The sequence below is a fragment of the Nannobrachium achirus genome (assembly GCF_963921795.1).
Source record: "Nannobrachium achirus genome assembly, chromosome: 3".
In the NCBI taxonomy this organism is placed as follows: Eukaryota; Metazoa; Chordata; class Actinopteri; order Myctophiformes; family Myctophidae; genus Nannobrachium; species Nannobrachium achirus.
In genome coordinates this window covers 21,660,802-21,685,435 of record NC_137812.1, presented here as the reverse complement: position 1 = coordinate 21,685,435, position 24,634 = coordinate 21,660,802, and the positions used below count along the sequence as shown (strand labels likewise).

Here is a 24,634-nt window from a genome sequence, read left to right as displayed (position 1 = left end):
CGACCAAGGACCCATGCCACCCCACACCTTATCAAGACAAGGACCCCCGAATTCAGGGACCCGCAGAGAATGTCAGAGAGTCAGGGGCTAAAATGTCTAAAAGGGCCTTTTGGTGGAAATATCGAAAATAGCCGACCTCCAAGCTCACAACGCGTTGTAAGCTTGGAGGACGGCTATTTTTGGTACTTGATTACAGAGAGAGCGATTATTTCAACATAAGATGCTGCATTCAAGTTTAGGAGAGTTTGGACAAGGCATTTCTATTGAATGCTGCCTTCTCGTATGGCAAGGAAAGAGGACATTTGCATTTCTTTCACCATAGTGAAAACTGCATTCATGGTCTGGAGAGGGCACTTTTTGCTGACGGATAAGAGGCAGGGGCTAAAATGTCTAAAAGGGCCTTTTTGTGGAAATATCACAAATAGCAGACCTCCAAGCTCCAGGTTCGGCTAATGTTGATACCACACTGAACTAAGCATAATCAAGTCAATACTGGAGATGTGGCATAATGGCATGGATTTCAGGTAGGCCTATGTCATGGAAAGGAGGCATTTGCCTTTCTTTCACCATGCATTCATGGTCTGGAGAGGGCACTTTTTACAGGCAGATAAAGGGGCAGGGGCTCAAGCCCCCTTTGATGTCTATGTGTGCACGTGCCAGCAGTGTTGATTTTTATTTTGCCGTATTTTAGTGATCTGAAATGTTTTAGACATACAATACATACTGATGCAAACTTGGACACATTATCAGGGTTGTTACCTTGAATCTATGGGTGTTTCGGGTCTCGCAACAAGAGACACACTCCTCCAGGCGACCTGACAGAGGATATAATGAAAAACGTTGGGGAGAGAGAGGGAGGAGGAAGAGTGGAGGGTAGAGAAGTGAAAGATAGTTCTGTGTTCATAGGCTGCACTCTCACTGGAACACACTAGTTGTGTGAGAGTTGTGTGGGGGAGGCGGGGGGCAGAGACAGCACAATGCATTCCGGATGGAAGTCTAGTGGTTTGAAGTCTAGTGCGTGTTGCGTGCTTGTTGGATGGTGCTCTGTGCAACCACAGGACTCTCACTAGACTTCAAACCACTAGACTTCCATCCGGAATGCATTGCGCTGTCTCTGCCCCCCGCCTCCCCCACACAACTCTCACACAACTTAGTGCCTGACTGTGTGTGGCCAGTCCTAAACAAGCAATTCTTTGGCCGAAATTGCCTCATCAGGCACTGCACATGGTATGTGCACGTGTGTGCATATATGTGCACATGTGTGTGTATGTGTGTGTGTATAAGAGATGGGAGAGAGAGAGAGAGAGAGAGAGAGAGAGAGAGAGAGAGAGAGAGAGAGAGAGAGAGAGAGAAGGATGATTGCAGATTGCTACCTCTCTCGTTGAGTTTTATAGTAAAGACTTGAATTGAGCATACTGCAGTCTGGGTCTCACACACACACACACACACACGCACACACACACGCGCGCGCACGCACACCTCCACACCAGGCGCGCAGATCCAGTAAATGCATAGGAGGGGACCTGCTCGCGCGACCGATTTCGTTTTTTTTGCGTGCAAAGATCGGTTTTCGGGCGGTTTTCCCCCCTCATTTTCATTCAGATACGGGCATTAACGGTTTTACGATGTATTATTTATTTACTTATGAAGTTATCACTAGTACTGCAATAACCAACACAACCAAAGCTTACACGAAAACACACACTTCATCAGAAACTTACCATTGTTGCTTGTTGTGGTCAACTTGGTCCTTCCGAAATGTACATAGTTCTAACTTCTAGTTCTGTAGCAACTTGGGACAGCCAGGTCGTGAGGTTGGTATCCATTTAATTCCAATAAACGTACAAGCGTCAAATGTCATTGTCCAGATCCAGAAAGTAATTTAATTGAAACCAGTGCACCAGTCAGTGCTCTTCTCTAGACTCTAGTCACAGACACCCAGAGAGTTATAATAAGGACACACAGCCATAACAAGTCGCCATATTATGACGTCATCACTGAGTCAACTGAAAGCTATTCTTCTATGGCTAGAAAGGCACTGCCGCACAGGACGGTCTGGACCAAACCATTTGGGGATTTTAGATGGGGGGGGCTTAAAAATAATCGCTCGCGTTTAGTGCGTGATTTTCAGAATTCAGACCCCTAAAAGTTTGGCTTGGGGGTCCCTGACTGGGGGGGACGGGGGGGACTTCTGGAAGTGAATGGAGGGGACGAAATTGAACCTGGAAGGTGACCAAAACACCTTGTCACCCCCCCATTTGCGCCCCTGCTCCACACACACACACACACACACACACGCACACACGAAGCGGGGTCGAACGTATAGTAGGAAGTTCTCTGGTTTCGTCTAATGATTCCCAGCTGTTATTACCAGGTCCATTAATTAGCTTGGAACAGCTTTCTTTGGGAAGTCCAGCACTCTCCTGGAGAGAGAGAGAGAGAGAGAGAGAGAGAGAGAGAGAGAGAGAGAGAGAGAAAGAGAGAGAGAGAGAGAGTGCGTGTGCGTACGTACGCGTGTGTGCGTGTATTTGCGCAACGTTGTGGATTTGTGTCCTTGCATTCCTTTCTTTAACATTAAAGTACACAGCATTGGTGTGCGTGTGTGCACTCTACGTAATGTCTAGACCACAACACACACACACACACACACACACACACACACACACACACACACACACACACACACACACACACACACACACACACACACACACACACACACACACACACACCGCTCCTCGCAGTATAAAATGCTGGTTTAAGCCCAGTTGCCTTGGGCTGGCGGCTTTAGGTCTTAAGTAGCTCAAGTTAAGTGCCGTGTCGTGGAGTAGTTTCTATAGCGCACGTATCGAATCTCCCCGCACCTCCTCCACAGTGCAGTGCACTCTGGGAAATCCTCAGGGTTCATTTAACCAAATGGACCCTTACACAGGTCCGTTTTGGTTCCATGTGTATGCTCTCTTAGTTAAAGGTGATGAAAGTGAAATGTTTTCTTTTGTTCAAAAGTACCTCTGTATTGTGAAAGATAGTTTAATCAAACACTGTCTCTCCAGCTCCGTAGCAATGAAAACAAAGCACAAGTGCTGGTCGGGATACCGATTTCATCCAATCAGAGATAACCCTGCGCTCTCTCCTTGCCTACGGCTACGACAAACTGTACAAGTTGTACATCGTGTATGTCGGGTGAAAACCTCATCCTGTACGTCCAAAACTGTTACTTTTCAGGATTCTAAATCATAAGTGTCAAAAGTAGCAGATCTACAAGCTCCAATCGCGTTGCGAATAAACACGTTTCGAGCTTGCAGATCTGCTATGTATGATGATATTATGGAGATAAGACGTTTCTGCCCCAAGAGCAATGATTTTGTCGTTGTCGGGTGAAAAACCTTCCTTTTCTTTGTTATAGTTTTAAAAACGATTTAAAATAGTGAAAACAGCTAATCTACAAGCGCACATTGCCTCGCATCGTGGGGTGTTGTGTGCTTGTAGATCTGCTATTTTCACTACTTTTGCGCAAATATTTTGTATGATAAATGGTAAGCGCCTTTATCCAAGGTGCTTTACAGAGATTGTGCATTACATTCACCAATTTGCACACACATTCACACACCGATGGCGGAGGAAACCATACAAGGCACCAACCTGCTCGCCGGGAGCAACTAGGGGTTCAGAGTCTTGCTCAAGGACTCTTCGACACTAACTCAGGGGGATCCCGGGATAGAACTGGGAACCCTCCGTGTTCTAAGACAGCAACTCTACCCCTAAGCCACTGCCCTCCCCCATGATGAAGTAGGCTTTAATTTCTAAAAAACATACACATTTGAAACTTGGAGATACAAGGTTTCTGCCGGACAGTGACGATTTGCTGTATCTACGTACAGCGGTGGACGCAGCAAAGTCTGCGGATCGCATGCTGCGAATTCCGTCACCATCTCAGGTCTGCTGGGACTTCCGCATGCATGCCAGGTTCTCTGCATTTGTATTTTGTTTGAAGCGCACTAATGTGCCATATAAAAGTCAAATAGAAGCACTGTTTGAGGTAGATGAGACTACGTGAGGGAGATCTGTCACATTGTTTTTCTTTTTAATGTTGTGACTGGGGATTGAAGCAATTTTCATTGGCAGGTTTTTGTTCAACGGAATACAAAACATTAAAAAATCAAAAAGAAAGGAATGTATTAGCATCTGAGCTCTTCAGAGAATAACACAGCAACGCACAGAAATAATTGATGAAGATAGACTCATATAGGGGTCCGTCGTCCACAGAGGCTGTTTCCCCTCCGTCTGAAAACGTCAAAGCGCTCGCTTAAAGAAATGCTTCCAAGCGCCAAGCCGCCCACGTTGAAAATGTTTCAGCTGATGCCAGTGCAAAAAGAAACAGTCTCTGTCGGATGGAAATCTCAGTTTTTTCATTTCAACCTTTATTTAATTCTCGGTAAACACACTGAGGGGCTGGTATAACCTCTTTTTCAGCGGTGCAGAGATTACAGCAATTTTACAAAACACAACAACAATATGAAAAGTAAATGAGAATACAGAATATGTAAATGAATACAACAGCACAATCAAAAGAGAATTCCATCGCATGAATTATCAATTAAAACAGGTACAGTAGATTGACCAAAGTTTGATTTATGTTTGATTTTAACCCTCTAACCCACGGTTGTAATATTACAACGTTTGTATTTTATCCAAAAAAAGGTTTAAATCATTTTATTTTAGCTCCCCCTACCACCTAAACACCACCATTGGATTCTATTGTTTAGTATTACAATGCCATTGGCCACAATATTTGCATATAAATACCCCCCACAGGGGCTGACATTCACACCCGCCACACCCGCTGAAATTCCAGAGTTTTGACGAACAACATCTCACTTTTTCATGGAAGCTATACCTCAAAAAAACATAAGTAAAATGCCTGTACTATTCTTTTTGGTGATCATTAGAATGTCTAGAACATGTACATATGTTATTATTTTGAAAAATATCCCCCATATGTAAATTAGAGCATGATTTATGATTTTTGATTTATGGCTATAAAATCTTACAAAAACATTTTTTTTTTAAAAACATTACATTTTCCTCTTAATAGGACTCCTACAACACCATCTGATTTTTTTCAATTTTTTATTGCAAGTATTTCTTAATGCGGGCCTTAGAGTTCTAAAAAGCCCTAGGGGAATAAGATAACTATACTTAAGTGAAGCCTGTAAGGTATTCCAGGTATGTGAGTCACAACACTTGAAAGCTGACTTTCCAAACTCAGGATTCAAATTAAAAAGCATCAAATAATAAGGTTTCTGCCCGACAGCAACGGAATGCTCAGTGCCGCGCAACGCAGGCTTAATGCACACATGCAGGCTTCAGGGGCTGCAGCCCTGGGCACCACCAAGCTCTGCGGGCACAACATATTGTTCCACGTTATCCTTAAGTAGAATAGTACAGTATACTGCCTTTAATGGGGTAAGTGGGGAAAAACTAATTTCACCCATTTATTTCCACCAGTAAACCAATAAATGTTGATTCTTCCTGATTCTTAATAAGTGTCCTGTAAGTTTGTCTGGAAGAAAGTCATCAGACCAACATGCTACTATAATAGATATAAGCACTCGTTTGTTCCTCTGTCAATCAAAATGCTAAATGATAGACACATAACTAATTGAGGACAGGCTCTATGGGTTGTATGTGTATTTTTCTGGCTGTCTTTTTTTTTGAGTTTCTTTTTTGTTCTTGTTTTTTTCTGTTAAGTGTTTATATGTATGCAGCTGTGACTCTGTCTCCAAGACAAATTTCTCCCCTGGGAGACAAATAAAACTGAACCTTGAACCTTGAACCTTGACCATGACTACCATGGCCTGTGTTTTGCTCTTAATGCAAAATGACCTCTTGTAACTTTGGTTGATTGAATACTTTATTAGATGTTGGCAATGGAAAAGCACGTGCACAGCACAGTTCAGATACAAGATCTCCTCATAGGAATACAACCAAAAAAGCACAATGGCTTGTTTAGATTGGGCTCCTTTTCTACTCAATTGAAAAGCAAGCAACGATGGCCGATGAAAATGAACTCTCTCTCTCTCTCTCTCTCTCTCTCTCTCCCTCTCCCTCTCCCTCTCTCTCTCTCTCCCTCTCCCTCTCCCTCTCTCTCTCTCTCCCTCTCTCCAGGTAAACTATTCCTTCCAGAGAACAACACTATTGACACGGGGGAGGTGGACGTAGGTAGACGCGCCGTTCAAGAGGTCCCACCAGGTATACGCACAAACACACACACACACACACACACACACACACACACACACACACACACACACACACACACACACACACACACACACACACACACACACACACACACACACACAGAGCTGCATTTCATCACATTAAGTAAGTGTGAGACATGGAATAATAGTGTCATAGTGTATGTTTTCTGTATAAACCTGCATAGGTGCATTGGTGTCACATAAGACCTTGCACCAATAATTCTCTCCCTGAAACTCTCCCACATGTTAGTCCTTTGAGCTCCATTGGAGTTGACAGTCACTGCGCTATATTCTATATCTTACCTGTTTAAAACAGAGACGCCAGCCGGACAGTGGTTAAAGTAAAAAAACAAAACAAAAAAAAAAACACTCATTTCAATTTGGCGTCAAGGTGCAATCCTCAATGTTCATGGCTACCATCTGGGTCCAGTGGTGTTTAAGTAAAAGTATTGAAACTGCGATGTAGAAACAGTCTATTATAAGTAAAAGTTTGGAATTCAAACAATTCTGGAGTAAAAGTACAAAAGTATTGGTACCCAAATGTATTTAAAGTACCAAAAGTAGAAAGTACTTATTTTGCAGAATTTGCTATTTCACAAGTTTTCAAATGTATAAAATTCATAAAAATCCTTTGAAAATAGCAGATCTGGTCGCCCGCTGGCCTACTGGTCCAGGCGCATACCACTTATGCATTGCCACATAGGCATGGATGCCTGTTGGCATCGCCGGTTCGATTCCCGATCCTGATGATCTTTGCCGTGTGTCACTCCCCATCTCTCCTCCCATTTCCTGTCAGTCTACTGTCCTATCAATAAGGGCATAAAAGAAAAAAAAAATGCAGATCTACAAGCTCACAATGCACCGCAATGTGAGCTTGTGGATCATCTATTTTCGAATGGCCGAAATATATAGGGTTGAAGTGGTTAATGTATGTTTTGTCTCTGAGATGTAGTGGAGTAGAAGTGAAAGTACTTAAAACAGTAAAGTAAAAAAAAAAAAAAAAAAAAACTAATTGGAACAAACTCTAGGACTCTCAGGAAATGGACAATAGAATCATTGAGTGTGCATTACATAAGGACTGCACTTGCTTTGTGTAGCCCTTGATATGTGTATTGCAATGTTTTTTAATGTTTCATTATATTGTGCTTTATTACAACATTATATAGTTCTTCTCAGGGCGTCCTTGAAAAAGAGAGCTGGCTCTCAACGGTCATCCCTGAATAAATAATGGTCAATAAAAAATGTATATATAGTTTCCATCCGCGTTACACAGTCATAATGACACACAGTGGGCTGTAGATCATGTATATGGGCTTCTATAGTTGGAGGGCAGTTTGTAAACCTTCACAAAGCTTTATGAATGGATGTCTGCAGCGACGGGAGGACTTTTCTTTTTTCTTCTTTTTTTTCTTTTTTTTTTACCGGTACGCCAGTTAAATTGCTCCCGGTGTTGGAAACCTTGTTTTACACACTTCCATTTCTCACGGAACGCGTTAGACCATGTCTGGTAGGTGGTAGCGAAGGTGCAATATGGACAAGGCAACGGAAAGAAAGAACACTAGAGAGAGAGAGAGAGAGAGAGAGAGAGAGAGAGAGAGAGAGAGAGAGAGAGAGAGAGAGAGAGAGAGAGAGAGAGAGAGAGAGACAGACAGACAGACAGACAGACAGACAGACAGACAGACAGACAGACAGACAGACAGACAGACAGACAGACAGACAGACAGACAGACAGACAGACAGACAGACAGACAGACAGACAGACAGACAGACAGACAGACAGACAGACAGACAGACAGACAGACAGACAGACAGACAGACAGACAGACAGACAGACAGACAGACAGACAGACAGACAGACAGACAGACAGACAGACAGACAGACAGACAGACAGACAGACAGACAGACAGACAGACAGACAGACAGACAGACAGACAGACAGACAATACAGGTTTCAAACCAGCGGTTCTCAAACCTTTATTTTATTTAACGTCCTATTTTACAGTACACTTTAAGACCTAATAAGACAGAATAAGACAGAATAAAGCCATAATAAGAAATAATGTGTTGGTACAGTTCGACCGGCAGTCGCACTGCAGTCCCGGCAGTAGGACCGGCGGCCGGTCCGTGCAGTGGTGGCTGCCGCGGCAGTTAACAGCGATGCCGGTCCTACCTACCCTTCCGTGCGACGGCCGCCAGTCCTACTGCCGGGACTGCCGGTCAAACTGCCGGTCGTGCGGCGGTACCTGCTGCTGCAGTTCTGCGGCAGGTGCCGGTGCCAGAGAATGTATTCGCTCTTTCTGCTATTCTGTCTTTGTTTTTATCTAATAAAATAATATTAGTTCTAATTACCAACACATTATTTCTTATTATGGCTTTAGTCTGACTTATTCTGTCTTAAAGTGTACTGTAAAATAGGATGGGACCTATTTAACTGCCGTTAAATCCCATGCCCTCCGGTCAAAGATAAAATGTATTTATTTTTGTCTCTATTGGATGGAATAACATGAGATTACAGTAAGAATAACACTCCACCGGAAGTCCCCTTTAACCCCAAAATAGCAGAAATACAAGTTCACAGCGTGGCACCAGGTGCCGCACTGCGAGCTTGTAGATCTGCTATCTTTGAAAAATCGTGAACATTTGGGCAAGTCTTTGAATATATTTTTTCCCCAATTCCAGTGTCTTCTAAATGCTTCTACGTTTTTTGGGAAAACGCACGTTTCTATGTCAGTGGTTCTCTAACTTTTTCATGTCACCCCTAGAATCATATGTATTTGGCCACTGACCCCCGTCTCCAAATACTATGTGTCAGGGAGCCCCCAGAAGCAAATATTTGAGTTACAAATGTTCGCTTAAAAAATATATATATATTCAAATGTTTGCACAAATTTACATGGTTTTTCAAAAATAGCAGATCTACAAGTTCGCAGTGAGCTTGTATATAAAGGTGTCCTTTTAGTGCATGTCAGTCCAAGCTCCCAGAGGTGCAGGAACAATTAAACATTTTTTCCATGGTTTTGCAAAGCTAGGGTTGCAACGTGACAAATTACAGCTCTGTTCATGCAGTCTTTTGTTTCCTTTTAATTGCACATCATTTCTCAGTTGTGATTGCATTTTGTTTGACGCCTGCTTTGGCAATATAAACGTACGTTTTCTCATGCCAAAGGGGGGGGGGGGGGGAGGGGAGAGAGAAAGAGAGAGAGAGAGTTAGCAGGGTTGAAGGAGGAGTTCAAATGGACATGGTCTCATTTGTCATTGTGTCTCCTGTGTGTGTGTGTGTGTGCGTGCGCGTGTGTGTGTGCGTGTGTGTGCGTGCGCGTGTGTGTGTGTGTGCGTGTGTGTGCGTGCGCGCGCGCGCGCGTGTGTGTGTGTGTGTGTGTGTGTGTGTATGTGTGTGTGTCTCTAGGCATCTTCTGGAGGTCCCAGCTGTACATAGACCAGCCCCAGTTCCTGAAGTTCAACATCTCCGTGCAGAAAGACGCCCTGGTGGGCGTGTACGGACGCAAGGGCCTGCCTCCCACACACACACAGGTAGGACATGCACGCGCACACACCACACACACACACACACACACACACACACACACACACACACACACACACACACACACACACACACACGTTGTCAGATTGTACCGACTATCTTCGCCGAATGTCTGCTTCAGAATGTGGACGTTGGGTTTTGCATGTGTTTCATGAAAAAGAAAAATACAAAATGAATCAGAGCTAAAATAAATAATAATAATAAAAAAGTATTGCTATTCAAATGGACTTATGGCTCATTAAAATGCATAACGCCTCTGCTAAACGATCTGAGAGGCTCTGAGGCGCTCGGAGGGACATTCACAGTTTTGAATACGTATTAAAGGATTTGAATTCATGCGTCTGGATAACTCTCACCTCAGGTGGTGATGCAGTGTTGAATGATGCCGGTGTCAGGCAGAAACCTTGTATCTCCGGGTTCAGCTTTTTCATGAATTAATGCACTGCTGCTTTGAGCTAGAGTGTTGTGCAAAAATATAGCAACGAATTGCGAATGTACAAGCTCACATCGTATCACATTGTGACACGTTGTGAGCTCGCAGATCCAGTGTTTCTGCTATTTTCAGATAATTATACCTACATGTAGGTTGTTTGAAAATGTAGATTGTCTGTAGATTGACTGTTTTAAAATAGCCGATCTACAAGCTCGCGTCGCAATGCGACAGGTCGTGAACTTCGAGTTGGAGTTTGGACGCGTTTGTGGGAAATCACTCAGCAGTCCTGAGGTTACCACCTGTTGAAGGTAACGCAGGAGGCAGCAGGACGTTGCGTTATTGAAAACGAGCGCCTCCTAACTCCAACACTTGTAACCACATGCATGGACTTTATGGACAAAAATGTCTCTGGCCTTTATGAAACAAAAACTTTGCAGATATAGAAAGATAGAAAGATAATCCAAGCTGCCAGTACAGCTGCAATGTTGATAAGTTAAATGTTGTTTAATACAATCAGAAGGACTTTTCCGTTTGGATGTGTGGGCCAGAAAGTTCTTTCCTTTTTCTTTTTTTTTCTCTTTTTTGCCACTCAGTAAGCGTTCCCGCATAACTTACAATGAGGTCATGCGCCTCTTTTTTAACAAGAGTTTTTGACTGAATAATAACAACATTTGAACATACAAGGTTTTCTACGTAGCATTTTGAACCATACATGAATAAACACAACATGCAAAATCTTTTCAGCCAGGGGTTTGAGTGACACATCACTAGAAAGGTTGGCTGGTGCTGTGATAAAAGACTCGTTTGAAGCAAACATTCTCTGCCAGGTTTTTGAACGCCTTTGGTCTTAAAAATCACGAGACAGGAAAATGATTTTGCACCGAATCCCACCGAGGATTTGCACATTATTTCATATGCGGTGTCTTTTCTGTTTAGCGTTTGAGGGAACACTCGCAACGCACGATTTCACACACTTTGCCTCCCATTTGTCTTGCCGTGTGTGCGTTTGCGTGCATGCGTGTGTGCGTGCGTGCGTGCGTTTTTAGCGTGCGTGCGTGCTGTCACTGTATCTCTTTCAGTTTAGGGATGTTGACATGTCCTTACGATCCCTTTTGCGTGTCTCTGTGAGACACACGTGCACGCACGCTCATACACACTCTGTATGTCCCCTGCAGTCCTCTGGGGAAATCTTGTTTTTACTCATGCTATATTCAAATTGGCTTAAGGGAGTATGCCCATATATAGACATTATACTGATCACAAGTACTGACAGATACAGGGATCTACATACAGTATATGGGCATAAAAGGGACCAGGAATTGCCAATGGGGCTGTTAAGTATGACATCATTTTGTAGGCAGAGGAGAATTTCTGCTCCCAGTTTCCGTGAATCTTTTTACTATTTTTACTATTTACACATTTTTCTTCTCTTTGTTGTTGAAAGGAAAGTGTTAGAATTATACTTTAGTCGTTTTTTTGTCTCGGATCTGTTGAAATAGCGAGGGACAGAAAATGCTCTGGGGGCAGAGTTCTCCTCTGCCTACAAAATGATGTCACGGCTTAAAAGCCCCATACATCTCTGGGCATATCAGTTGGATTGGCAGTGCGACGTAGGTTTAGACCAGTGGTCTTCAACGTTTTCATGCCAAGGACCCCTTAGCTCTGAGCGAGATGAATCAGGGACCCCCACTACATATCGTATAAAATTGTGTTGTAGATTAAAAATGTACATGGATTATTTCTTTATTACAGTTTAGACTTGTCAGCACTATCATCTGGTTAGGTTGGACTAATGCATATTTCCATATATTTAACCTCTTGAACTGTCAATACCTACTAGTCTGCTCTTCGTTTCCCTATACACCAAACCTCTGTGCCAAAAAATAGCCAATCTACAAGCTCACAACGCCTCGCAGTGCGAGGCGTTGTGAGCTTGTAGATTGGCTATTTTTTGGCTTATGTTCCACTAAGAATAGAGATGCTAGGGTTCAAGTGATCAAACATGATCACACAAAGATTTGGCGGAACCCCTGTAGTAACTCTGAGGACCCACTAGGGGGATCCTGACATGTTCTAGCCTCGATTGATGCTATAGCGCAGTGGGTTCCATGTGGTCCCCAGCTAAATGATGGAGAGTTGGTAACCAAATGGACCCTTATAGATCTTTAACTCTTGAGACAAGAAGTCTACCCCATTAGAGGATGTACACTGTAGAAGAATCAATTTTGATCAACGTTTGCCTGTTATCTCTCCTGTGGTACCAACATCAATGCAGCATGGAAGTGTGGACAAAATGTTGTCAAACGATAACAAAATAGTCTACTTTTTACGTGTGATAGGCAAAAACAATTGCTGGTCCCTAAATAATGGACCGTAGTATGAAAAGAGTTGAAAACCACTGCTGTAGCGACTGACCAAGATACTGTATGGCTACCATGCACTGTCAGGGGTCTTCATCGTTTTCAGGCCAATGACCCATTTAACTGAGTGAGAGATGAAGCAGGGACCCCCTCTACATATTGTATTAATTCATTATGCAGATTTTTATCGACTTGTTTGACAGCACTGTCGGATTCGTGTTAATGTTTTTTTTTTTTTTTCAGACATTTAGCCACTTCAATCGTCGATACGTAGTAAACTTGACCTTTCACTCTGTACTTGGTCTGCTCTTTTTTACCTCTACAGCAAACCTCGCTCTTTGCTGAAAATAGCCGATCTACAAGCTCTCAACACCTCGCAGGGGTTGAGAGCTTGTAGATCTGCTATTTTTGGCTAAAGTTCTCCTCAAAGTTTTTAATTGTAAATAATTATCCTATTACACAAGAATTTGGTGCCCCCCCCCCCCCCTGTAGTAACTCTGAGGACCCCATAGGGTTCCCGGACCCCCTGTTGAAGACCCCTGCACTATGTATTGTTCACAATTAGCCATAGTTAACCGTATACCGTGCCTCCATATTCATTACTACTGTATATGAATACCCTTGCAGTGCATAATATCACAGGCCCTAGCTGAACACAGCAGCCAGCTCCATCACTAAGTTGTAAGTAGGACAACTGCGCAATTTCAAAGGCGGCAAACAAAGCCATCCGTCTCATGTTGGACACAAAGCTCTGCAAGGTGAACGGCGTTCCAAAACAACACCAAACAGTCGTCTGTCTTTCTGGAAACGCTTTGCGTCGCCTTCTTGCTTTGCCTAATTGGCCCTTTATCAGCGACGCTTTTCAGAGCAAAGCCTTTCATTTATTTCATAAAGCCGGGCCATTAAAAAACTAAAGCGCAATGTAAATGGGGGGTTTATGTTGGAATACAAAGCCGCATGTCCCTTAAATCGACATGAACCCTAGAGTCCCCCGCTCTGAGGCCAACATTCACAACGCGACGCATTGTTGTGCCTGAAGATTGGTTAATTCTCTGCCAAGATATACAGCAAAAACAGGAAAGGGCCTAGTTTCCATTCTTACTCTCAGAATGAACTTTCGAATGATTTGTGACTACTAATACTGTTGTACGTCGACTCAAGAAAAATGTGGATCTCTGACCAGTTTGTGACCTCACTTGTGTCAGAGGGGCGCGTAGTTTCGATGTGCCGTTGTTTCAAGCGGCCAGTAGTCTGAATCACCAGTGAATGGTAACCTGCCATCGCGGGTGAACGCTAACCTAGTGCATAAGTCTAAATCTTAACCCTAACCCTAAACCTAACCCATTAACCTAACCCTAACCGGAGTACTGGGGATTCGAAACAGCGGGACATCGAAATATCACGATTTTGCCCTATCTGAGATGTATTGCTCAGAGTTTTCAGCCTTATTCACGCTTGCACTATGAACTTTAAATGAAATAATAATTAGTAGAGGTTCTTCTCTGTACAAAGACGTTGTCGCTGATCAGTCCGGCAGGCTGCATGTGAGATTAGCACCACACTCTAATTGATGTGTTTGAATCCAGGCTGAGAACTAAAAACAAGAATGTATTTGTAAAACTGCTCGAGAAACACAGTATTGTATGAAGAACAATTACATATATTTTAATCATTTATATTGTTATAATTTTTTCCCGGTTAATCAGTCCCAAAGAGATAGTGATTAATTGTCATGTGAATGGTTAATTGCATAACTGCCTTCATTCACATTGTGTGTGTGTGTGTGTGTGTGTGTGTGTGTGTGTGTGTGTGTGTGTGTGTGTGTGTGTGTGTGTGTGTGTGTGTGTGTGTGTGTGTGTGTGTGTGTGTGTGTGTGTGTGTGTGTGTGTGTGTGTGTGTGTGCGTGGGTGCATGCGTGCGTGTGTGAGTCAATATGTCTTTATTACGCTCCATTTACAGCATAGGAACTTCGATCACCGCTAGACATGTAATTAGTCAGAGTATAACCACACACACACACACACACACACACACACACACACACACACACACACACACACACACACACACACACACACACACACACACACACACACACACACACACAAAGCTACGTTAGCTTTCTTTCCCTCTCTCTCTCTCTCTCTCTCTCTCTCTCTCTCTCTCTCTCTCTCTCTCTCTCTCTCTCTCTATGGCAACCAAACAAGAAAGGAAGTCATCTTGACTTTTATAAGCATACGTGCATACGAGAGAGAGAGAGAGAGAGAGAGAGAGAGAGAGAGAGAGAGAGAGAGAGAGAGAGAGAGAGAGAGAGAGAGAGAGAGAGAGAGAGAGAGAGAGAGAGAGAGAGAGAAAGAGAGAGAGAGCGTGCGTGCGCAGTGGTGGAAAAAGTACTCACATGTATTTCTTAAGTAAAAGTATCAATACTGCAATATAGAAATACTCTGTTACTTACAAGTAAAAGTCTTGGCATCAAAATATACTTACATTTCCAAAAAATAAAAACAAAATGTTTGAAAATAGCCGATCTACAAGCTCACAATGCGTCACTATGCGACGCGTTGTGAGCTTGTAGATCGGCTATTTTCAAAAAGCCTATTATAAAATAGGTCTATAGTGGATTAATGTATGTTTTATATTATAATAATTTATATATGCAAAGTAACTCAAGTTTTCATATAAATGTAGTGGAGTAAAAGTACAATATTTGGTTCCGAGATGTAGCGGAGTACAAGTAAAAGTATTGGAAATTGGACATACTCAAAGTACTCTAAGTACACAATCTACACATACCTCAACATTGCACTTAAGTACAGTACTTAAGTAAATGTATTTAGTTACTTTACACCTCTGTGCGTGCGTGCGTGCGTGTCTTCGATCGACAGCAGGTACAGTATGTAATTATCCAGTGTGTGCTCAACTCTCATGTGTTGGGAGTATTGATGTCCATTTAAATGGACCTCCGCAGTCGATGCTGCTTATTAGCTGGTGGCTGCTCTCCAACCCACAGTACATGCACGCGCACATGCGCACACGCACACGCACACACACACGCACACGCACACGCACACACACACACACACACACACACACACACACACACACACACACACACACACACTAGTCTCAGCACCCAAGTCGTGAGGGAACCAACCAGGACCCAGTATGCAAATGTAGGGCGGGTGTATCACCTTTGTGCTACCCTGATTGGTTGTAGGTGACGGTGAACTTTGCGATGAAATCTATGAAAAGCTTTAATCTGCAACACAGTCAGGGGTCTTCAACGTTCTCAGACCAAGGACCCCTTAGTTGAGAGAGAGATGAAGCAACCTTTTCACAGATTCCATATACCGTATTTTCCGGACTATAAGGCGCACTTAAAAGCCTTTAATTTTCTCAAAAAACTACAGTGCGCCTTATAGTCCAGTGCGCCTTATATATGGATCATTCATTGACATTGACATTCCCTTTAGCACAGCTCCATCTGTTGGATGCATAACGCAACGGTAGCGTCTATTATGTGCGCCTTATAGTCAGGTGCGCCTTATATATGAAAACAGTTTGAAAATAGACCATTCATTGACAGTGCGCCTTATAGTCAGGTGCGCCTTATAGTCCAGAAAATACTGTAGTTTCATTGTTTGACAGCACAATCATCAGTGTATTTTGGATTCATGTCAATTTGTGTTTTCCGATATTTAACCACTTGAACCGTCAATACTTAATAAACTTGACCTTTCACTCTGTACTTAGTCTGCTCTGTTTCCCCCCTGCACCATACCTCTTTATCAAAAGTAGCAGATCTACAAGCTCACAACATGAGCTTGTAGATCTGCTATTTTTGGCTAAAGTTCTCAGAATATGGTCACTATAGGGTTCAAGTGGTTAATATAAAAAAAGGAGGAAAAATGTTTCTATCACACAAGATTTAGAGGGCCCCCTGTAGTAACTCTGAGGACCCCATAGGGGTCCCGGACCCCCTGTTGAAGACCCCTGGTGTACAATATGAAGATACAATATGAGACAGTGTTGCGTGAAGACGTAGGGCATTGATTGGTTTCTTTCAGTGGATAGTTTATTCAAATACGGTTGCTGGAGTGAGAGATGAAGGGATTAGGAGACGAGGGGATGGAGAGATGGAAAGAAGAGGGGATTCAAGGTGTTCCCATTCAGATTTTATCTGCCAATCACTTCCAATTTCACTTGTTTACCCCGTATCCTGTATGATGTTCTCTCTACTGATTGGATGAAATTGGTTTGCTGACCTTGAAAATACATGTTTGGTTTACTAAATGAGCTGCAGAGATCCCTGTTACTAAACAAACAAACCCTATAGCAGTGATTACTATCATACTATACAGCTATTTAACACTACTTTTTTAATATAGTTTATTGAGTCAAAACATGTTAAGACAATATCATTAAAGCAGCACGTAACCTTCCTCTTCAGGCTTCCAGCGCAGCACTTAGTGCCGCGCTGCAAGCTTGTAGATCTGCTATTTTAGAAAAATCTTGAAAAAAAAAAGAAATCCTGTGCAAGTCTTTGAATATTTATACCCGATTCTATAAGTGTCTTCTGAATCCTGCTAAGGTTTTTTGAAGAAAAAAAAAAACATAATATGTTTCTATATAAGTGGTGCTAAAACCTTTTCATGTGAAGGACCCCCAACATTATAGCCTATGTATTTGGCCACGGACCCCGTCTCAAAATATTTAGTTCCACGGACCCCCCAGAAGCTAAATTCGAGTTACAAATGTTCACTTTAAAAATACATATATTCAAAGATTTGCACAAATTTCCATGACTTTTCAAAAATATTTTTTCAATAACTAAAGTATAAAATAATCCCAGGCCTAAATGGGTTAAGGGAAAAGGGGGGGAGGGGGGGGAAGAGCCCAAACATGTCTTCCTTATCATTATTTATGAACTTCATTAATTCCCATTTTTGCTTTTCTCTCCTCCAGTATGACTTCGTGGAGCTGTTGGACGGAAGCCGCCTCATCTCCAAGGAGAAGAGGGCGCTGAGCGACGCCGACAACGCGCGGGCGCGCTCCCTGGCGCCGGGGGGCGCCCAGGAGCTGGAGGAGGCGGCGGGGCTGCTGGGGGCGGCGGGCACCGCCCGCCACGTGCGCTCGGTCAACGTGCACGAGGCGGGCTTCATCCAGTTCTTGGACACGGGCATCTGGCACCTGGCCTTCTACAACGACGGACGCAACACCGAACAGGTCGTCTACAACACCATCATCATAGGTGAGTACAGGCCCAGGCACGAGCACACATAAGCCCCTTTTCCACTGACATGGCCCAACACCACACCACTCCACACGATCACTTGTGCCAGGTTTTCCACTACAAGGACCTGGGTAGAGTGGTGTGACAGTGGTACTAAACGCGGTACTAAAAAGTATCCAATCCAGAGTAGGTCTGAGCGCTTTACGATGACGTAGTTACTCACTTTGACTGACGGGTCTAGTCCGTAGTCATCAGCGCATCAAAACATCTTCGACAGAACAGAAAATACGTCTTTTCCAGACAGAAATTCCAAAGGTGCAAACTGTTGTTCATTGTCTCAGTTATGAGATGCCGTTGATTTCAGATAAAAGTTTGCTTAATACAGCTTTTATTTGCGATTTGTAACGTCACATCGGGTAGGGGGGCCGCCATGTTTGTTTTCAAAATGTTAGAGCTGTAGCAGCCGCTCGACCAATCAGGAGCGGTGTGAGGCGGGTCGCTCCAAATGCACCCATTTGATTGGAAATTGAGAACCCAAGTTCTCATAAAGAGACTCGATGGGAGGGACACCAGACCGAGAAAGGAAGCACATTGGTGATGACGTAGCTCGGGATGGCCGTGCGAGGCTAGGTCTGAGCTGGGCCAAACAGGGCCAAACACTCCATAATGACCCATGCATTTTCAATATATTGCGCACCCCTAACGGCGAGCGCCAAAACATGTCAGCGACCGGATAATTGGCGCTCACATCTTGAGTGTCCTGAAGCAGTGTTGTTGAACGTGGGGGTCCGTGGAGGGGCGTTGAGGGGGTCCCGCCCCGATGAGGCGTCATTTCATTTGACTGCTGATCTGGAAATGATTGCAGTGCAGATTACAGAAATAAAAGCTAATTTATGCTACATCATGATTCAATATCTCACAACACGTAGACGTATTTGTCATGCACACAGTGGTGACATTAATATATTTAAACCAATACATATTTTCACATCATGCAGCTAGCTTAAGACAGATTCATTAGAAATGCTGGCCGACGGCCTCGAAAGGGGTCGGCCAGTGTGTGTGTGTGTGTGTGTGTGTGTGTGTGTGTGTGTGTGTGTGTGTGTGTGTGTATGCGTGTGTTGCTTTCAACAAGCCTTTCTATGTTTGTGTGTGTGTGTGTGTGTGTGTGTGCGTGCACTGTTCAGCATGTCAGAGGGGAAAGTGTGAGATGATAATTGGAAGTGAGAAGGTGTTGATTGGCTGACGGGCGGTAACCTGGGCAACCGCTGCGAGAGGGGTTGATGGAGAGGGCAGCGTGTCCGGCAGGGGTGTCACACCAAATCCTGGGCCCGGGGGGTACACTCACATTTTGTGCTTTAGCTATTGATAAATAGCAGATATATCTGCTCTTTTTGAAAACCGTGAAAATGTGTCCCAAGTCTTTGAATATTTCAAATCCTTTTAAAAAACATAGGTTTTTTAAAAACCTATGTTTCTATGTCAGTGGTGCTCAAACCTTTTCGTGTGAAGGACCCCCAAAATGATAGGTATTTGGCCACGGACCCCCATCTCAAAATATGTAGTTCCAGGGACCTCCCAGAAGTAACATTTGAGTTACAAATGTTTGTTTAAAAAAGACATACACATGCATTTTCAGGATTTTTCTAAAATAGCAGATCTACAAGCTCACAGTGAGCTTGTATATCTGCTATTTTTCAATAACTGAAGTATAAAATAATTAAGGCCCCTCCACCTTGGGCCCTAGTAACTCAGTCCCACCTTTCCCCCCCTTGTGACGCCCCTGATCGTCAACTAACACTCTGTCTGTCTGTCTTTCTGTCTGTCTGTCTGTCGCTCCCTTTTTCACACATCTGTCCATTTCTCTCTCTGTCTCTGTCTTTGTCTCTCTCTCTCTGTGTCTCTCTCTCTCTTTCCCTCCCTCCCTCTCCGCTCAATCAGAGTCGATCATGGAGTGTCCTCAGAATTGTCATGGAAACGGAGATTGTCTCTCAGGGACGTGCCACTGTTTCCCAGGGTTCCTTGGGCCTGACTGCTCCAGAGGTAAGATGCGCACGCAGGCACACAAACGTGTACGCACACACACACACACACACACACACACACATACACACACACACACGCACGCACGCATGCATGCACGCACACGCATATGACAAACAACGTGCGAGTTGACAGTGTGACAGAGGCAGTAATTGGAGGGACTTGTTATCTCAGCAGTGGTTGTAACCTGCAGATGCTGAAGACTTCATTCTATTACTGTCAAGCAGGGGTGGACAAAGTACTCAGTTGTTTTACTCAAGTAAAAGTATCAATGCTGCCATGTAGAAATACTCTTTTACAAGTAAAAAGTCCTGAATTCAAAATGTACTTGCGTGAAAGTGCAAAAGTATTGGCATCGAATATTGGCATCTGAGATGTAGTGGAAATACTCAAGTGAAGTACATATACTGTACTTCAAAATTGTACTTAAGTAAATGTACTTAGTTAACTTCCACCACTGCTGTCAAGAACCTTGATTCTCTCTCTCTCTCTCTATTGGTTTATGGATCACTTCGGACACTGCTTCCTATCGTATACGTATATCTACAAGCGTATCTGTCTGTCAGTTTTTTGTATTTTCTATTTTCTTTTGGGGGATGCTTTCGCCGAAAATAGCCTATCGACAAGCTCTCGACACGTTGTGAGCTAAATTGCCAAATATTGCCTGTGAAAATAGCCAATCTGGGTGTGCCCGCTGAGCTACTGGATCCAGGCGCACTGCCACATAGGCATGGATGCCTGGCGGCGTTGTCGGTTCGATTCCCGATCCAGACGACCTTTGTCAGTCTACTGTCCTATCAATAACGGCAAAAGCCCCAAAACAAATCTTTAAAAAAACAAAATAGCCAATCTACAATCTCACAATGCCTCAAAATTGCCCAGTTCCAATAGGATTATTTTGGCCTATCTCTCTATAATGTATGAGCTTGTATATCTGCTATTTTTGAGTAGCCAAAGTATAAAAAAAAGAATGGTTAAAGTGGTTATGTGAACACTGATGCGTTCTCAGTCTTAGTTAATGGGTTATAATGGTTTAATCTGTCTCTGTTTGTCCCTTGCTGTCCCCCCTCTTCGCCAGCTGCGTGTCCGGTGCTGTGCAGCGGGAACGGCCAGTACTCTCGCGGGCGCTGCCAGTGCTACAGCGGCTGGAAGGGCACAGAGTGCGACGTGCCGTCCAACCAGTGCGTGGACATCCACTGCGGCGGCCACGGCATCTGCATCATGGGAGCCTGCATCTGCAACACCGGCTACAAGGGAGACAACTGCGAGGAAGGTGAGTAGTAGTGTAGGCCTAAGCCTCCTCCCCTCACTCCCGCCAGTGGTGGGAAAAGTACTCGCATGTTTTACTTAAGGTTCAAAGTTCAAGGTTGTACTTTATTGTTACGTATTTTGTACAGGTACATAAGAGTAAAACGTATTTTTTGTTCGGCTTCCTTCAGACAATGCAGTGGTATATATAAAATAACAACAAAACAACAATTAACAACACATCTAAAAAGATAAAAATAAGTAATAATAAGGAATAATGACGTAGGAAAGAAAGAGAGTGCAAAAGGCAAAAGAGCAAAGAGAATGAAAGAAGCATCCTCAGCTGTACATGTGCATAACGTTTGGTATATTGTATACACCAATGGTATAAAGAGTTGGTGCTGTAGTTTTGTACTTTTTTCTGTTTTGTATGTGTCTATGAAGTTACATATCTTCCCTATGTATGTCTGGTTTCTTCCTGAATGTATGTTTTGTTCATTCTACAAAGTGAGAAAGTACTAAACTGAAGTTTTAAATTATTGTAGAAGAGTATAAAAGTACAACATCTGTCTCTTGAGATGTAGTGGAGTAGAAGTAAAAGTACAGAAAATCAGAAATAGGCCTACTCAAGTAAATTAAAAACACCCAAAACTGTACTTAAGTGAAGTAACTAATGGAAGAATGGAAGGTGTCCTCCCCACACATTAGAAGGACACACTACACCAGTAACCAGAACCAGGGACGTGTGTGTTTCCAATGAGCCTAACGGGGGGAAACGTGGAGTACAAAGTTGAATGGGTCTTATAGGACGGCGGGCGTGTCTGATCACATTAATATCAAATATCTAAAATATTGAATCAAGCAACTTAAAGACCGTCTGGGGTGCACACACTGAAAGCCTGAGTCCAAGTGAAAATGACATCAGAAGTGTCTTAAAGTGAAATTCCCTTTCAAGTGGTTAACCAAACAAAAACATTATTTTTATTTTTCCTTTTTTTCTTGGAGGGCTGGGGGTCTCTAAAGGAGTCTGCGGCCACTTTTTTAGCGTCTGCTAATGAGAAACGGGTTAGCGTGCTAAACGGAACCTGCTACACACACTAGTTTCTAGAAGCACTTAAAGACAGAGCTGGGTCTATATAGATAGTAGGGTCTACGTTAGCTCTGGTCCAAAGCGTCAGCTGCACTGACTCTCTGAGCAGGATTTCTCTACCCCTGCGAGGGCTCAATTTCAGGCAAAATAAACTAAACTTCTTCACTACTCACCTAACCAAAGGTAGTTTTGTACTGTTGAAAGGCTATTCTCTGCGGCGGGAAACCTCTCAGCACCCCACCCACTCTGTAAAATACATTATTTTTGTCATGAAATAAAACACACCCTGCGGCCACCGCAGACACAACCCGGAAATAAGCGGCGGTCGATTTGGATCGAGTTGGATGCATTTTATTTCATGTCAAAAATAATGTATTTTATAGAGTGGGTGGGGTGTTGAGAGGTTTCCCACCGCCGAGAATACACTTTCAACAACGCAAAACTACCTTTGGTTAGGTGAATAGCAAAGTAGTTTTGTTTATTTTGACTGAGGTTGAGCCCTCGTAGGGGTAGAGAAATCCTGGTTTAGTCTTTTAGTCAGCCGCCTGTCAGAGCTTCAGTGCAGCTGACGCTCTGGACCAGAGCTAGGTCTACATTATGTATGTGACTCTCAACGTCTAGTGTGGGGATCGACCACGACCAGCCGCTCCAAAAGGATGCAGCATAGCTCAGGGGTAGAGAAACCGTTATTAGAGCACGAAGGGTTCCCAGTTCGAATCCGGGCTCCCCCTGAGTTAATGTTGAAGAGTCCTTGAGCAAGACTCTGAACCCCTAGTTGCTCCCGGTGAGTAGGCTGGTGCCTTGCATGGTTTCCTCCGCCACCGGTTTATGAATGTGTGCGTGAATGGGTGAATGTAATGCACAATCTATGTAAAGCGCCTTGGATAAAAGCGCTATATAAATGCACCATTTACCATTTATGCTTGCAGGTCTGTAATTCAGAGAGAATGTATGTAAAACTATATGTAAAACCGTCATAGATCACTCATCCTATATCCTTATGTCCTTTATATCCTACACTTATCCTTAATTGGCTTAAGGCCGGCGGACCTTTGATGCCACTTTGACTCAACCCTCATACGCCCATATATAGGCAGGACCACGGCCACTCTGTCCCAGGCATAACCATAAACAAACCCTGATACGCCCATATAGCCATATATTGTATTGCGATCCGTTTGTCCACAGCCACATATTTGAGCGCAATGTAATGAAAAACATACTGCAAGACTATGTTGTAGGCACACCTTTACTTGTGTTGTATGCTTCTGTATACCGTTTATTTTTTATTGTTTTATTTCAGCCACTATGGGACAACTATGGGAAACTCCCATAGTTTTGAAATATACAAAAAAAGCCAATGGCCTGGAAATGGACATATTTGAGATATCTTTTTCGCCACACCAAATACAAATCTCCCCCCATAAACTTTTTTTTCCCCTTTCTTTTCTCAATGAGTTATGACAGCTTAAGCCCCTGTAATGGTGGCAGCTTAGCTTGCGAAAATTAATGAAGGAAGATGGAAAGAATTATGGCAAGTTTATTGAAAGCAAAGTGGGATTCAGCGGGATTTAGCTGGATTTGCGGCGTCTTTAGTTTTGCTGGATGTTTTTGACGTAATGAATAGTTATGCTTCGGAACGTTCCCGTCAGAAAGCAATAACTTCCGCCTCTATTAAAGGTTACGTAGGTAACCACGGATATGTGAATGAATTAGATCACTCCAATAATGATAAAGTACATCCCTCCGCACAGAGTGATGTATCATTTAGAGTGATCCAATATAGCGCTACATAACCATAGCATCTCTATTCTTGGCGAACCATTTGGGGAAAATGTTACAAGCTCACAACGTGTGCGTGCGTAGATTGGCTGTTGTACAATTTGCACGTTACAATTTTGGCATTTAGATAGTGAATAAGAGAATGCAGAGAGACAGTGTTGTGCCTCGAGTAACGAGGATACTAGCAAAGCCATGGACTAAAATACAGTCTGAATATAACAATCGGTGCATTGAAACTCTAGGATACCAGGGGAAATCTGGACCTGAATGAATCTGTTTAAATAGCATGCTATCTAAATTGCACTCCTGTGGTCAACATCATTGTCACTTAAAAGCTTGTGGTTCTGCAAGTGGGCTTGGAAATTCATGCAAATGGTCCCTCACAGGTCTGTACTGTAACTCTGACAGGGTACACATTTGATCACTCTCAGAGGTATTGGGTCCTTTAAATTAAAATGTTCAAGAACCAATTACCTAAGGTACAGTATATGGTGTAGAGCAGGGGTCTTCAACAGGGGGTCTTGGACCCCTAGGGGGTCCTCAGAGTTACTACAGGGGGTCCTCCGAATCTTTGTGTGATAGAAACTTTTCCCCCCAATTTTATATTAACCACTTGAACCCTAGCGTCCATATTCTG

The 24,634-nt window shown here is 43.3% G+C and overlaps 1 protein-coding gene across 1 annotated transcript in view; it reads left to right on the top strand.

The window, feature by feature from the left end:
- Positions 1-24,634, top strand: part of LOC308281719 (teneurin-3) — a gene marked incomplete at its 3' end in the record, with an annotated part of 198,473 nt that overhangs the window by 25,359 nt on the left and 148,480 nt on the right. Inside the window, exons 4-8 of the mRNA XM_080721996.1 lie at positions 6,169-6,252; positions 9,671-9,795; positions 17,567-17,852; positions 19,776-19,877; positions 20,956-21,150. Of these exons, the coding sequence (XP_080578122.1) occupies positions 6,169-6,252; positions 9,671-9,795; positions 17,567-17,852; positions 19,776-19,877; positions 20,956-21,150 (792 nt within the window). The remainder of the gene's footprint in view (positions 1-6,168; positions 6,253-9,670; positions 9,796-17,566; positions 17,853-19,775; positions 19,878-20,955; positions 21,151-24,634) is intronic.